Consider the following 15,480-nt stretch of genomic DNA (forward strand, 5'->3'; position numbering starts at 1 on the left):
GGTTTGTGTGTATAGTAGCACTACAATTCTTCCAACAGCCATCCAGTCCAAACACTAAATATATGTTTTGCCCTGTATTACAGAAACTGTCCAGCAGGATGGTCAATAATGGAAACCATATTATGAGAAATCCAGAGATATAGCCATATTAGTCTGTAGAACCAGTATGTAGAGAGATCCAGTAGCACCTTTGAAACTAACTGAAAGAAAGAAATTGGAAGCATGAGCTTTCCTAGACTTCAGTCTACTTCCTCAGATGCTTTTGGGCAAGTAGACTAAAGTCTGCAAAATCTCATGCTGCCAACTTCTTTCTTTCATTTAGTCTCACAGGTGCTACAAGGTCTCTCTACATACATATTACGAGGAATGTCAAACACTCAGCCTTCAGAGGTTGTTAGACTCCAATTCCCATCAATCTTCACCAAGGGATATGCTAGCTAGAGCTACTTGGACTCACAGACCAACAACATCTGGAGCACATGATTCTCACCTGCTCTAGCATTTGAGGCTACAATCCTATGGATGTTTACATGGAAACATATTCCACTGAATTTATTGGGAATTGCTTCTGAGTAAACATTCCTAAGAGTGACACAGCCCTAAACCCTATACCTGAGATTCAGTGTGTGCACATCACACCCAGGTTGCTTCCACTGAAGTTGGAAATGTGTGTGTGTGTGTTTGAGAGAGAAGTGCAAAGTGATGAAACTTTTAAAAACTTTTTACATGTGGGACAGGTTACAGTAAAGAAAAGCATCTGAATTAACTGTGGTTGTAATTGATAAAATGCTGGCTCAGGACTAAGGAAACCAACTTCCTACTCAGTTGTGAATTGGACCTTGGGCAAATGTCATGGTTGAATCCGCTTCAGTATTGCTGGGAGTGCCCAGAACGGTGGAGTGTTTTGAGCGTTGGACTATGACTCTGGAAACCAGGGTTCGAATCCCAGCTCAGCCATGGAAATACACTGGGCAACCTTGGGCAAATCACTCTCTCTCAGCCTCAGAAGGCGGCAATGGCAACACCCTTCTGAAGAAACTTGCCAAGAAACCCTCATGATAGGTAAGAGCATTTCTGAAGACTGTGGTACAATAATAATAAATAAATAAAATGTATTGGTTCGCCTTAGGGTTGCCATAAATCAGAAACAACTTGAAAGCACACAACAACACTTGCTGGGAAGGTTAAATAAAAGGGATAACCAGGCATTTATCACCCTGAATTCCTTGGAGAAATAAGGCTACTACTCTCCTAGTGGTTACTGGGAAATAAGGGCACAGCACTTGCTTGGAACCAATGACTTCTAATGCAGAAGCCCTTCTCTCTAAACCCTGATATAGAGTACACAGGCTGTTTTGTTGTTGTTATTGTTGTGCACCTTCCAGTGATTTCTGATTTATGGCAAGTTTAAGGCAAACCTATCATAGGGTTTTCTTGGCAAGATCTGTTCAGAGGAAGTTTGCCATTGCCCTCCAGAGACTAAGAGCATGCAATTTGCCAATGGTCATCCTGTGGGTTTCCATGGACAGGCCAGGATTTGAACCCTGGCCTCTAGCATCATAGTCAGGCTCAGACTAGACCAGGTATTAAGCTTGTTGCTGTGTGCCTTGAAGCTGTTTTCTGCTTATGAGAACCCTAAGGAGAATCCATCTTGGCAAGATTTGTTCAGAGGAGTTTTTGCCTTTGCCATCCTCTGAAGCTGAGAGTGTGTGACCTGCCTAAGGTCACCCAGTGAGCTTCCATGGCCAAGCTGGGATTTGAACCCTGGTCTCCAGAGTCCTAAACCAGTACACCCCACGCTGGCTCTCAGACATTAAATTACAGGGAAGCCAACCATGTCTGAGTTTTCAGGTGACAACATTAATGTGTACATATAGCATTGTGTGAAGGAGCCAGGACGGCATAGCGCTCTGAGCACTGGACTAGGAGACCAGAGTTCGATTCTTCGTTTCAAATAGTGCAGTGTAGGCAACTGTGTGGTTCTGACAATTTGTGGGGTGTCCCCATAATCTTTTACATCCTGCTTTCCTGTCCGTTCCCTAGGAGCCAGCTTGGAGTTGTGGTTTGAGTGTTGGACTACACTGTTTCCCTAAAAAAATGACACTGTCTTATATTTATTTTTCCTCAAGAAGAGACACTGAATGGCTTATTTTCAGGGATGTCTTATTTTCATTAAGTATGGTACAACCATCTACGTTTATTCAAATATAGTTAAGTCGTTGTCTTCTTCTGGAACATCGCCATAACTCTCCAGACCCAGAACTTTCCATTCTGTTTAGAAGCATTGGCCCTAATCTTTCCGCTCCATCCTTCCCATCTCCTTTCCTTTCCGTGCCGGGTCTATGTTTTTGGGGTATGGCTTATATTGCGCAAATGCTTAGAAATCCTGCTACAGGGGGAAAGGGTATTATTATTATTATTATGGTGGTTATTATTTCATTTGCATGCCACCTTTCTCCTAGAAGGGACACAAGGTGCCTCACAGATTTAAAAAACAACAACAATCACTCTATGACTCTGGAGAGCATGGTTTGAATCTCCCCTCAGCCATGGAAACCCACTGGGTGACCTTGGGCAAGTCACACTCTCTCAGCCTCAGGGGAAGGCAATGAATGGCAAACTTCCTCCTCAGTCTGAAGCAACCATGAAAGGGCTCGCCTCAGGGTCGCCCTAAGTGGATAAAGGCTTGAAGGAGCGTGGAGGAGGAGGAGGAGGAAGGCTCCACACGCTCTCGCTCAGTTTCTCTCAAGGCTCTTTCCCAAGCCTGAGGGGTTCCTTGCCTTTCGAGAAAGCAAACGCTGGTTGCTCCAAATAGCAACAAGGCAACTAATAACAATAAACACAGGCGCTCTCTCTCATTGCGTCCTTCTGTGGGGAGGGAAATGCCTCCTCCACATACACACAGGGCCCTCTAGGGGAGCCAGCCATCCTCATTGCCTGGCACTGAGGAGGACTCTGAGGAGGTCTAAACATGAGCGAGGGGGAAAAAGCGCGGGAAGAAACCCTCCTCTAATCATCGCCATGTTTTTCCCTCACAGACCCTCCCCCTCCCCCCTTTTTTTTTTCATCCCCAACCGCCACTTTTCAGGTGTGCGGCCCAACCCAACGCGCATGCGCGAGGATTGGCTGGCGGCGGCGGCTGCTTAGCTGGCGTCACCAGCTTGCCAGCCAGCTGCTCTGCTGACGTCACGGCCCATCCCTACTTTTTTTTTCTTCCTTCTCCTCCTCCTCGTGTTAGAGGGAGTAAAGTTTGTTGTTTCCCCGTCGCCATGGCAACAAGCGAATTTTTTTCCCTCCTCCTTTCCCCGCCCCATCCGAGTAGGCGGGGTTTTACGTTGTAAGGATATGGGGCGGGGCCATGGAGTGTGGAGTTCATATAAGTGGAGGAGAGCGGCGGGCGCGCGGCTTGACAGCTCTCAAGGACGGTTGGAGAAGCAGGAGAAGAGGAAAAAGAGAGAAAGAGAGGGCAGTGCGCGTGCGCAGAGCCCTACTGGGTCCCTCCGGGATGAAGATAAAAAGCAGGAGCGGAGCGTGAGCCCGAACGCAGAAAGCGCAGGAGATAGAGCGCGCGCGCACACACCCGTCAATCAGCAGCATCCCCGGCTGAAGTGCGCGAGGCGGCGGCTGCGACTGCAACTGCAGGAGAGATTCCAGAACTCCCCTCATGGCAGCATCAGCGGCGACGTTGGCGCGAGGAGGGAATCCCCGGGAATGGTCTCGCGCCCGCCGGCTCTCGCGCTCCTCCTCTCCCTTTTTCTTGCTGCTGCTGCTGCTGCTGCTGCCCGTTTGCAAAGCGGCTTTTACTGCTGGTGCTCCTTGACAAGGGCTGGCACCTTCTTGATTTGACACTTCCAGAGGACACTTCCTTTTTCCAGAGAGACAATTTTCCCCTTGCACATTGCAATATATATATATATATATATATATATATATATATCCATCTTTTCCAACTTGGTTCCTCCTGGTTTCTCCTCCTGCTGCGCCCTCCGACCAAGCATTGGACCCTTGGAGACATCCATGAGGTGAGTATTTTACATCCCATTATTATTATTATTATTATTATTATGTTGTCCTTCCCTCCTCCTTCTCTAAAGATTCGCTTTTCTTCTTGTTGTTGTGTGCCTCCCGATTTATGGTAACCCGCCTGGATTCCCAATGGGGAAAGGCGGACTATAAATCAATATTACCATTATCATCATAGCCAGTTTCGTTCAGAGTGGGGTTTGCCGTCCATTGCCTTCCTCTGAGGCTGAGAGAGTGTGACTTGCTTAAAGAGGAAACCTTTCATGGGGTTTTCTAGGCCAGTGTGATCCAGGTTAGGGTTGAGGCGATAATAATAATATCATAATAATGATATTATTATTATTATTATTATTATTAAAATAATATTGATATTAAATATTGTTGTTATTGTTGTTATTATTATTATTATTATTATTATACTTATTTATATCCCGCTTTCCTCCCTGTAGGGACTCAACAAGGCATCTAACAAACCTAAAACAATCCCAAGTCAAATCACACTAACAAAACATGCAAAATAACAAGTCTCTAAAAACAAAAAAGTTTCTCCAGGTGAGGCTGAGAGAGTGTGACTTGCTCATTTTGGCTCTTAGGAGGACAAACCCTATCATGAAGGTCTGTTCAGAGGAAGAGGTTGGCCATGGCTTTCCCTTTGAGGCTGAGAGAGAGTGAGTCTCCATGGCTGAGGCAGGATTCGAACCCAGGTCTCCCAGGGCTGCCAAGTGGATCTCAGATGCTTTATTTCACCCTTTGCTCCCTTCCCCTTCTTTCCTTCTCTGCCCAGGCAACCTCCGCCCGGAGACTTCGAGATGGCGCTCAGCGGCACCCTCCTGCCCTCCATCTCCACCTTTGCTGCCGCCGCCACAGGGAACCCTACCAGGGAGAAGGCCCTCAGGCAAGGGGCCCCCAATGCCAACAACAGCAACAACAACAACGTGAGTAAGGAGGAGGAGGAGGACAGGGGCATCCACACTGTGGAAATAACTCGGTTCTACGCCGCTTCCGCTGCCCTAGCCCACTACTTTCACATGGGTCCAAAAACACACACACACTGCAGGAATAACCCAGTTTTGAGACTGCTTTAACTGTCCTGGATCAATGCTAGGGAGTCCTGGGAACTGTAGTTTCGTGAGACATTTAAGCCTTCTCTGTTGCCACAGTAAACTACAATTCCCAAAATCCTTGACCTATGTGAGTTAAAGCAGTCTCATACAGGATTATTTCTGGACATTTAACTGCCTTGGCTCAGTGCTAGGGAATCCTGGGAACTGTAGGTTTTGTGAGACATTGAGAGCACTCTGGGGCCACCACGAGCTACAATTCCCAAAATCCCATAGCCGTGACCTATGGGAGTTATAGTGGTCTCAAACCAGAGTGGTGTGTTTTGGACTGTGGTCTTCTGACTTTCTTTGCCCTCGAGAAACCACAAATCCCAGGATTCTGTAGGATGGAGCTTAAAATAGTTTTAAAAATTTCAGTTGGAAAAACGCTTAATTGTTGTTTGTTGTGTGGGCCTTCAAGTCGTTTCTGATTTATGGAGAAATGAGGGGAGCCTATCGTGGGGTTTTCTTGGCAAGGTTTGTTCAGAGGAGGTTTTCCATTGCCTTCCCCTGAGGCTGAGAGAGTGTGACTCACCCAAGGCCTCCCACTAGGTTTCCATGGCTGAGCAGAGAATCGAACCTTGGTCTCCAGAGTCACAGTCAAACCACACTGGTGCCACACAAAACTACCAATTCCAAGATTTTGTAGGATAATAATAATATTTCTACAGCACACATGCATCCTAGCGACTCTTGGGATCTCTAGTTTTCCAGGGTCTTTACCCTTCTCTGGCTCAATGCTATAGGGTTCTGGGATTTGTAGCTTTGTAAGACACCAGCACTCTTTGACAGAGAGAAAGCGCTCACAAAACTACAAATCCCAGGATTCTGGAGCCATGGTAGTTAAAAGTGGTGTCAAACAGCATTATTTCCACAATGTATTTTCACTCCTTGGGATATTACTTGGGACGGGGCGGGACTCACAGCTTTTCCACGCTACAGAAATGAAGCAGTTTGACACCATTGGAACTGTTATGGCTCTACTTTGTGGAATCCTGGGATTTGTAGTTTGTTGGAGCATTCAGCCTGGCCTGTCAGGAAGCTTAAACAACCAATCCCAGGATTCTTTAGGATAGAGTCACGGCAGTTAAAGTGGTATCAAACTGCTTTATTTCTGCTGTGAGAAAGAGGTTTTGTGAGGCACCAGCACGTTGCATTGGTTTAAATAGGACTCTGGAGACCAGGGTTTGATTCCCAGTTCAGCCATGAGGTCCACTGGGTTGCCTTGGGTGAGTCACACTCTCTCAGCCTCAGGGGAAGGCAATGGTGAACCTCCCCAGAATAAACCCTCAGACGATAGCTCTTTTTGAAAGGAGTCACAGAAGAGGAGGGTCAAGTGTTCCTGAACAGGTGCAGAGTCCCTTTTCTTTCCCCATTCCCAAACTCAGGATCTGAGGCATGGGACTTCCAGGTTAAAGAATGATCTTTACAGACAGTCAAAACATTGCTTTTCAAAAGAATTAACCACTTGCTAATGGTCAAAGGTGTGGCTGGGAGCGGAGTTGATGATCATTTAGCCTTAACACCCAACTGAAGTTGCCATACTTGGGACATATCGTGATGCAATGGGACTCACTGGAAAAGACGATGGCTGTTGTTGTGTGCCGTCATGCATTGAGCTCCCATTGATCCTCTTTTTTGCTTTTCAAAATATGGCAACCCTAGTCTTATTAAAGACTCTGCAGCTGAAAGGATTCTGCCGTTTGTTATGCTGTAGTGTCCCTTCAAGTCATTTCCGACTTATGGTGATCCTGAGGCAAACCAATCATGGGATTTTCTGGGTCTGAGAGAGTGTAATTCGCACAAGGTCACCCAACAAGTTTCCATGGCTGAGCAGAGACTCGAACCCTGATCTCCAGAGTTGTAGTCCAATGCTCAAACCACTATACCATGCTGGCTCTAGCCTTAGAGGAATTCAAACTACTATACCACGCTGGGTCTCGGAAAAGGCAATAATGTTTGGTGAACGAAAGACTGTAGGAGAAGAGGGAGACCACACAGCAGGTGGATTGATTCACTCTGGGAAGCAACAACCCCCATTTTGGAAAGAGGAAAGTTGATGACTGGGGCTCTTGGAGGTCTCCTGTTGAAATCAAAATAGATGGAAGTGAGATATTCAAGTTCAGGTTATTGTTGGCATTCCCACGATCCCATGAAATGTGGAAAGTGATCAGGTCTGAACAAAGTTTCAGTGAAAGGTTCATTTGGCCTTCCATATACACAGATTTTTTTAATCCAAGGGATTCAAGCATCCATTGGTTGAAAATGTTTTAAAAATGGAAAAGTGTGATAAGAAATGATGGCAAACCGGTATGCCTCCAGTTTCAGACTAATGATGTTGGAAGGACAGAAGGCTGGCGTGATAAAGTCTTCAGTATGCAGCAATTACATAAATTGTATGTGAGGCTGAAAGTACAGTCAGCCCTCTGTACGCATGGATTTCTTATCCATGGGTTCAAGCATCCATGGCTTGAAACTATTTTAAACACACTTAAATTCCAAAAAGCAAACCTTGATGTTTGCCATTATACAGATGTTCCAGTGGGACGTAGTGGTTTGGGCATTGGACTATGGCTCTGGAGAGTAGGATTCAAGTCCCAGCTAATTTGGTGACCTTTGGCAAGTCACATTCTCTCAGCCTCAGAGGATGCCAATGTCAAACTCCTGCTGAATGAAATTTGCCAAGAAAAACCCCATTATAGGTTTGCTGTAAATTTGAAATGACTTGAAAGCACACAACATCAGCAAAAATACAGATGAGCATGAGGGGTTTTGTATGAACAAAGGCACGACCTGAGTGCGATTAAAAGAGAAAGCAAAGGAACACCTTCATCTTAAACGTACGCACAGAGTAATCGCACACACCTTGCTTTTCCTTGTTATTTGTACGCACAAATGAGGTGAATCATGTGGAGAAATGTCGGGGAACCCCTCTGCCCTTTGCAAGGGTGTAGCTTGACATTCAGATGGCAAGCTCATATGCTATGGCAGGGTGGGGAGAGAAAAACCGAAAGCTATACCAGGAGTGCATAGGCTGCAGTAAATAAGCTGAAACATATGGCATATCACAAACCAAAATCATGGGTGTGGATGCTGATCTTGAATGCCCAGGCAGGCTTTGGAAATATACACACCTACACATGTGCCTAGGTTAGCTTTTGGTTCTATCATCTCAAGCTGGTGTCTTGCATCTACAGCTGCTGTTGTATAATGCTTGCTGCTTTAGAAAACGCCTACACATGCGCAGTAGTGAATGAGAGCACCCTAATACATGAATGTTGTCTATGCAGTTATTTCAAAACCCATTCATTTGTATTAATCTTCCTGTAACCTGTGACTTCATGATTTCTTTTACTGTTGTGTATATTCAACGTGTCTCAGCAATACCTAGAAAATAACCCCAATAAGTATGTAAATGCCACTTGGCTACAAGCATTGAAATGTGAATATATATGGCTTTTGAGAGACGATATGTTGCAATAACTGAGTCTGTAACATGGTTACCCCAAGGTTGCAAATTGATGTTTACAATTTTATCACACTTTGTGATTTATTACTAGAAGAGGTTTTCATACCAGGCATTGAATACAATCTTATCTAAGACCAGTAGTTTCAGGCTTCACTAAAACACCCACAATCCATTAAATCCATAAATTAATGCCCCCTAAAAATCACGTAACACAAAATGCAGAAGTAAAAACGTTCTCTGCAACATGTCATGGCTTCCAAACAGCTTATACTTTGCCCTAGAAATTCATACATTAGAAGTCAAAAGTATTCCCAATGTATTTTGGGGAGCTGTGTGATGACTACTAATGAGAGTGTCATTTTAGACTAACAGGGATTACTAAATAAGTTACATCTGTCCAAAAGTTTGGGTACACTAACTAGTTCTTGGTTGAACTAACTACCTCTGACACTATTTGGGGTGTGTCTCTTTCTCACTGGTGCCTCTAGGTTTCGTAATGCTTTTCCCTGCCTGAAAACTGAAAGTTTAGTGTGCTTTCTCCAGGAAATGTCCATGAAATAAAAGGAACATTTTTAACCAACATTGTGCTGTCTCTTCTTCTTCCCCTAGAAGTGGAGAGAGGAGCTGTCTCATCTCAAGAGGATCCCCCCTGTGCTAACAGGACGGCCCTACGACTTAGTTTCTGAACTGGAAAACGCCGTCACAGGCAGCAGCAGTAGCGTTATGTCACGGCGAGAGACGGAGGAGTTGAATGAGCTTCTGGACTTTGACTTCATCCTCTCCAACTCTCTCATGCCCCAGGAGCAGCCCACAGCAGCCGCAGCCATTGTGAGCTCTGTTCCTGGCTCCTCGCCCTCTGTCACTAGCAACAGCTGCCCTGCTGTGACCACCTGTGACTTCACCTACCAGCTGCAAAGGGGGGATCATACTGGAGGAGGTGGTGGTATACTGTACAACAGGGAACAGGCCCCAGCTGCCCCTTTCAACCTGTCCGATATCAATGATGTATCCCCTTCGGGTGGATTTGTAGCTGAGCTGATGAGGCCAGATCTGGACCCTGTTTATATGCAGCAGCAGCAGCAACAGCCACCACCCCCACTGGGCAGCCTGCATGGGAAGTTTGTGGTGAAAGCCACAGTGAACATGGGGGAGTACAATAACCACATCAGTGTTAGCAGCAAGAACAATGCAGCTGCCGCTTCCCCTTGCACGGATGGCCCCGTGCCACCTCCTGTCTACAACCACATGCCCACGATGTGCCCCAAAATCAAGCAGGAGGCCACCCCTTCTTGCACCATTGGCCAATCCCACGGGAATACTCCGAGGGCACAGCAGCACGATTTCACTTTGGGGCGGCCACTGCCTAGTAGGACTAACCCTCCCTTGACTCCAGAGGAAATTATGAATAACAGAGACTGCCACCCTTCCCCACAGAGCTTAAGTCACCCAGGTCTGCCAGTTCCCCCGGGCTACCACCCGGGCCCAGGATATCCTCCTTTTCTTCCAGAGCAACTGCCACCAAGTGCACTCCAGTATCAAGGTCAGTCTTACTATCTAAATGTTTTTGGAGAGCCTTTAAGTATGCCTCGCGTGGTTCAAGGGATGATGCTGACTCCGCCCTCTTCACCTCTAGAGCTCATGCCTTCGGGGGGCTGTATCTCTGAAGAGACCAAACCAAAGAGGGGACGGAGGTCATGGCCCAGGAAAAGGACCGCAACACATACATGCGACTATGCTGGCTGTGGTAAAACATACACAAAGAGCTCACATCTCAAAGCACACCTTCGGACCCATACAGGTAAGGTCACTGCAATAATACTACAGAGGTTCCAGAAATCTAAGCTGACTTGTTATTGTTATATGTCTTCAAATTGACTCTGACTTATGGTGATCCTTAGACACACCGATCTTGGGGTTTTCTTGACAAGTTATTTCAGGGGAGGTTTGCCATTGCCACTGTCTTCCTAGGCTAAGAGTGTGCAATTTGGCCAATGTCACCTGTCAGCAAATTTGCATAGTTAGTCCTATTCTGGGTAAATGGGGCTCTTTATAAACATTCTCAGTCAAATGTTGTATGTGGATGAAGATGATTGCTTTTAAGTGACTTCAACATACCGTAAAAGCGTTGGCATTGCCTGGGGTGTGTGTTTCATCCCGCTGTCAACTTATGCAAAGCTGTATAGCTGTTCAAATGCTTGTGAGATCGGTTTGAGAAGAGCCAATAGTGGGACAATAATGTATGCCACAAGCACAATGCCTCTTTCATACCACTCTTAAATCTCTTGCAGTGCAGTCCTTACTCAGAAGTATTTTACTGTTTTTAGTGAACTTAGAATTGCAGCCTTACAATACTGTTATTTTAGCCCAGGTGACTTGGAGATGGTTGGTGAGGGTGGCGTTGGTTTTCCACACTGTGTTTGTGCATGTGCACCACATGCAAGCATCTTTTGTCCCACTTGATGTTCTGGTTGGGTTTTTGTGGTTTTTTGAAATAAACCTGACAAACCTTTCAATCAGAAACAAAGGCAGTACCAAGACTGCATAGCGAGAGCTCCCCCACAAAACACAAAGGTGTTTCTGCATCTTTGTGGTAAGTACAATGAGTTAGCACACTTAAAAAAAGAGAGATAAGCAATAACTCCCCCCTCCCCAAGTGCTAAGTAATGGGTTGTGGTTCTATCCAAGATAAGAGCTGAAATATCAAAAACGCATTAAAAGTATCTCTTTGCTTGGAGATTGGAGGAGTTAGTCAAAATGACTCAGCCATGGCAAAGGGATTGTTTGCAGGTGCGTGAGCACTGCTCTCTTAGCTATGGCCATGTGGCTAGTTAATTATAAGGTAGCTACAAGTCCGGAGTGAATTAAGCATGTTTATCCTGATAACACTACCAGTGTGTCTGTGTTGGCTGGAATGGATGTTGCAAATACACGTAATTCATTTATGTTGTTGCTTTATTTTGTTTAAGATCTTGATCTCATCTTGATGTGCTGTAAATAAAAAAAAATGTTGGCAAATTGGCTATGATCTTGGAAACCAACTCCTAATTTAGGGCTGTTTTGACTTTGATGGATTGCAGGACAGCCTTCCTACAAGTGGTTGAGTTGGATTTCTTCTCAGTTCTGCTGTTAAAAGCAGCTGCTGGTCAGCAACAAACCTGGCTAATTAGCCTCAGAAAATGCCCAGTTTGGAATTTTTTTCCAGCCGTCTCTATAAAGTGAGAAAACAGCAATTACTTTGCTTCTTATTCCTGAAGATTATGTACTCACTTTAGTGTGAAGTTACATTTTTACACTTGCCCTGACTCTAAACCATGTTTACTTGGAAGGAAGCAAGTCTTTTTGTTTTCAGTGGGACATCAAAATTACAGTAATTTGGGGGGGAAATGGCAGAATGATGCATGTTTTCCAGTTTACACTGAGACACTGCTGCAATGTGAACTCTGTCCTGCCCCCCCCCAAAAAAAATACTCTTTAAAAAATAATAGGGTATTGTGAAAGTATCATTAGGTGTACATTTGAGTAGGCGCCACTGAAGACAACATTTACTTTTAAGCTGGAAAGCTTTGTATTGCCTTGTAAAAGTTCTGAAGGATCTGACATCCTAGCTGTAAACATTTCCACCTACATATGAGTACAGAGGCTCCGGTAGGGCATTGAAAATCAAGTTGTTACTGTCTTTGAAGCTTCTGTTACTACAAATGAAACTGTCAGTCTCTTCAAATGGCTTAGGAAAGTGAACTTTCTCACTGAGCAGTTTGCAAAGAGATATCCGTGTTAGTATCGCTGAGGTTAACAAAGTTTTATTTATTCATTGGATTTATATCCTGCCTTTCTCCCAAAATGGAATTCAAAGTTTGGACTTTGATATTCTTTCTTTAAAAAAAAAGTAAGAAAGGTGTCCATTCTTGTTTGATAGTGAAGAAAAGCTTTCGGAGGTTTCTCTCATTCCCTGAAAAGTGCAGCTGTAACAATGTTCAGTGAATAACCTTTTGCTAGTTCTATAGCTGTGTATTCACTTTCTCTCCGATCGATTCAGTTCAGATTATCTTTGCAATTTGAATATTTACATGCCACTTTATCTTTCCTGAGCTCTCTTCAGAAATCACTGGATTCATGTTTAATCATAATGTATGTGCAGCCAATAGAAATGTTGTCAAAAAACTTCTAGATGCGTTAATCCTGTAAATGTATACAGGCTGGCAGTAGGCAATAATTTGTGCAAGTTGATCTATTGCCTGTAGTGAACAAAAGTTGTGCAGATAAATCCATGAATTCTAGTACCCCTCAAAAATGTTCCTGTCCTAGTTATTTGTAGCCAAAAAGAGAACCCATATTTGTAAAGTCGTCTTTCCTGGTTGTCCAGAGGCAATTCGTCTTAGCCATAGGTGGCTAGGCAAATGGCTTCTGTACATACTTACAAATCTAGCATATACATTTATTTTCTTTTATGCTGTGCTCTCTGATCAAACAAGTTTGACAGGTTTTTCAGAAACCTGTAAAACCAGTGAATAGAAATGATTGTGGGATAGGTGTATGCACATCATGGGAAATTATACTCTTATCATGCTACCTTCAGCACTCTGGAAGGGGGGGGGGGCAATTTGTGTTTCCAGTAAAAGAAGCCAATGTGAGATTTTTCTAACTTTTCCATCCAACTTCTTGTATGCATCCAAACTAGAATGTACAGCTATAGTAAGAGAAAGCTAATCATTTGACGAACTCTGTCTTGCTAATGACTAAAATAGGCGCTTGCGTGTAGTGATGATTGTCCCAGTATCTGAGAAAAATGCAGACATAATTGATGTGGTTCTTTATTTCTAGGCGAGAAGCCCTATCACTGTGACTGGGAAGGTTGCGGCTGGAAATTTGCCCGCTCTGATGAACTCACGCGTCACTACAGAAAACACACGGGCCACCGCCCATTCCAGTGCCAAAGGTGTGACAGAGCATTTTCCAGGTCTGACCACCTTGCCTTACATATGAAGAGACACTTTTGAGAAGGACACAATGAACTTATATTTTCCTTTACTGCCATGAGATATTCAGTATTTGACAGCACAAAAGACTGTCTTCCACAAAAGGGGAGAACTCCACTTAAAGCACTACAAAGAAGTCTTCCAAAATGAAAATTTGAAAGTATGGAAATAAATGGACAATTAAAAAGAAAACAACAACAATCATGGGACTATTTGTTTTCTCCCCCCCAAAAAAGTAGGGGAACAACAATGACTGGATCTTGTATCATCATTCCATTTTTTTTAAACTAAAAAAATAAATCTTAACTTGAATCTTTTCTGGACTACAGAATGCCAAGGATTGACTGGAAGTCAAGGATATCAGGGTTAAAATAAACTGTTGAGGGGAGGGGACAGTGGGAGATTACGTAGGGAGACGATGGGTGAAGGCAGGTGTAATGTTTGTAGAGCAGTGTGCCTACTTTAGAAGCGTCTTCATCACATTCAGTCCTCGTGCTTTTTCGTCTCCAAAGCTTAAAATAAATTAGGCTACTAGCAAAAGCTAGTACTATTTGGCTAATGATCATGATGAGCTCAAACACAACTTTTTGCTGGCTGCCACCACCCCTCCACCAAATAAAATTCCTCAAGCCATTTTGCAACAGTTTTTAAAACTCTTGTTTTTAAGAGGAAGAATGAACAAGAGAACATAGTTCTACTTAAATGAAAAGGAAATAAAATAAAGGGAAGCTGCAGCCTTTAAAGAAACAGGGGGAGATAGTGTTTGAAGCCAAATTCACCATTTGACATACAAGAAGGTAGTTCCACCATGCAAATCCTGAAGCCCGATATAAGCCTGGTTTGCACCTTGGCTGAAGAAAATGTACTGTTACTGCTCTTAACGTGCGGCATCTGTCTTCACCCCAAATTCCCTTAAGATTTCTTTTCAATGCAATATTGTAAACACGTTGTAGGCTTGCAATTTCTTTTTCCTTCCAAAAGCCATTACTGAACTTTTGTCAGATGGGGAAGAAGAAATTCAGGTACAGAGATGTGGTTAAAAGTCTTATTCTAATGGTGCTGAATGACTTTTGGTTCTTAAGGTACCAAAAAAAAAAGGAAGCCAAAGTTCTCAAACTGCTGCATATTTGACAAGGAAATACATTTGTCTTCCGATCTACATTTAATGATGACCTAAGTCAGGTTAATAAACCTGGTTTATTTGTGTTTGTGTCTCTTTTTTAATCTTCTATGCAGACAGTCTGTAATGCACTGTGGTTTCAATGTGCAATAATTTGTACAATTGTTTATTCCCAAATATGCCTTAAGCAGAACAAATGTGTTTTTTTCTATATAGTTCTTTACTTAATAAATATGTAATATAAATTTAAGGAGACTTCTATTTTGTATATTTGTAAACTATGAAGTGAAAAATGAACATTTTGTCAGAGTTTGTATTTTGCATAGTCACTTCGCTGAAAATAACTTTTAAATAAACCTATTTTATCTGAATGGCTTTTTCCAGCTCCTCTTCCTGCATTGTATTATGTATTGCATCCATAATTTATGTGAGCATTTATGTTTGGCCTTAGAACTTATAATGTTTAAAGACCTGCAGTTGTTGTTTTCTTCTCCTCCTCTTGCTTATTGTGTTGTTGTTTTAGCACTCACAGCACATTCCTGTATAACTATTCATCTGCCACGGCCACTAAATTCAGTGAAGTATAACATATAATTTGCTCTAGACTGTGATTCTAAGTATGCTCACTATAAGGAAGCACTACAGAACTCAGTCAGCTTTGTTTCCAGGTTATCAAATACAAGCAAATGTCATAAATGTTGCGTAATTGCTGTTACCGCATCTGGTTTGTGGGGAGGAGAGAGAGAAAACTAATCTTTTCCTTCTAATGTTTTGTGAATCCAAACAAAGGGC

At 43.6% G+C, this 15,480-nt stretch overlaps 1 protein-coding gene across 3 annotated transcripts; it reads left to right on the plus strand.

The window, feature by feature from the left end:
* Nucleotides 1–3,354: 3,354 nt before the first annotated feature.
* Nucleotides 3,355–15,011, plus strand: KLF4 (KLF transcription factor 4). Of its 3 annotated transcripts, XM_089488616.1 has the most exons (5): nucleotides 3,355–4,022; nucleotides 4,808–4,958; nucleotides 9,202–10,132; nucleotides 10,226–10,390; nucleotides 13,414–15,011. In XM_089488616.1, the coding sequence occupies exons 1-5, from the start codon at nucleotides 4,018–4,020 to the stop codon at nucleotides 13,587–13,589; spliced, it is 1,428 nt and encodes a 475-aa protein (XP_089344742.1). In that variant the 5' UTR covers nucleotides 3,355–4,017; the 3' UTR covers nucleotides 13,590–15,011. The 3 variants fall into 3 exon arrangements, with proteins under 3 accessions (XP_089344742.1, XP_089344740.1, XP_089344741.1); XM_089488614.1 differs by having other exon boundaries at nucleotides 9,202–10,390; XM_089488615.1 differs by having other exon boundaries at nucleotides 9,205–10,390.
* The last annotated feature ends 469 nt before the right edge of the window (nucleotides 15,012–15,480 follow it).

This window comes from Sceloporus occidentalis, unplaced genomic scaffold (genome assembly GCF_023333645.1).
Source record: "Sceloporus occidentalis isolate IW3139 unplaced genomic scaffold, rSceOcc1.0.p SCAF_1, whole genome shotgun sequence".
Taxonomy (NCBI): domain Eukaryota; kingdom Metazoa; phylum Chordata; class Lepidosauria; order Squamata; family Phrynosomatidae; genus Sceloporus; species Sceloporus occidentalis.

Excerpts from the sequence above, each read along its gene's own strand:
- KLF4 (XM_089488614.1), top strand. Across the intron at positions 4,959-9,201 it reads ACAACAGCAACAACAACAAC|AAGTGGAGAGAGGAGCTGTC; the intron begins GTGAGTAAGGAG and ends TTCTTCCCCTAG. Across the intron at positions 10,391-13,413 it reads ACACCTTCGGACCCATACAG|GCGAGAAGCCCTATCACTGT; the intron begins GTAAGGTCACTG and ends CTTTATTTCTAG.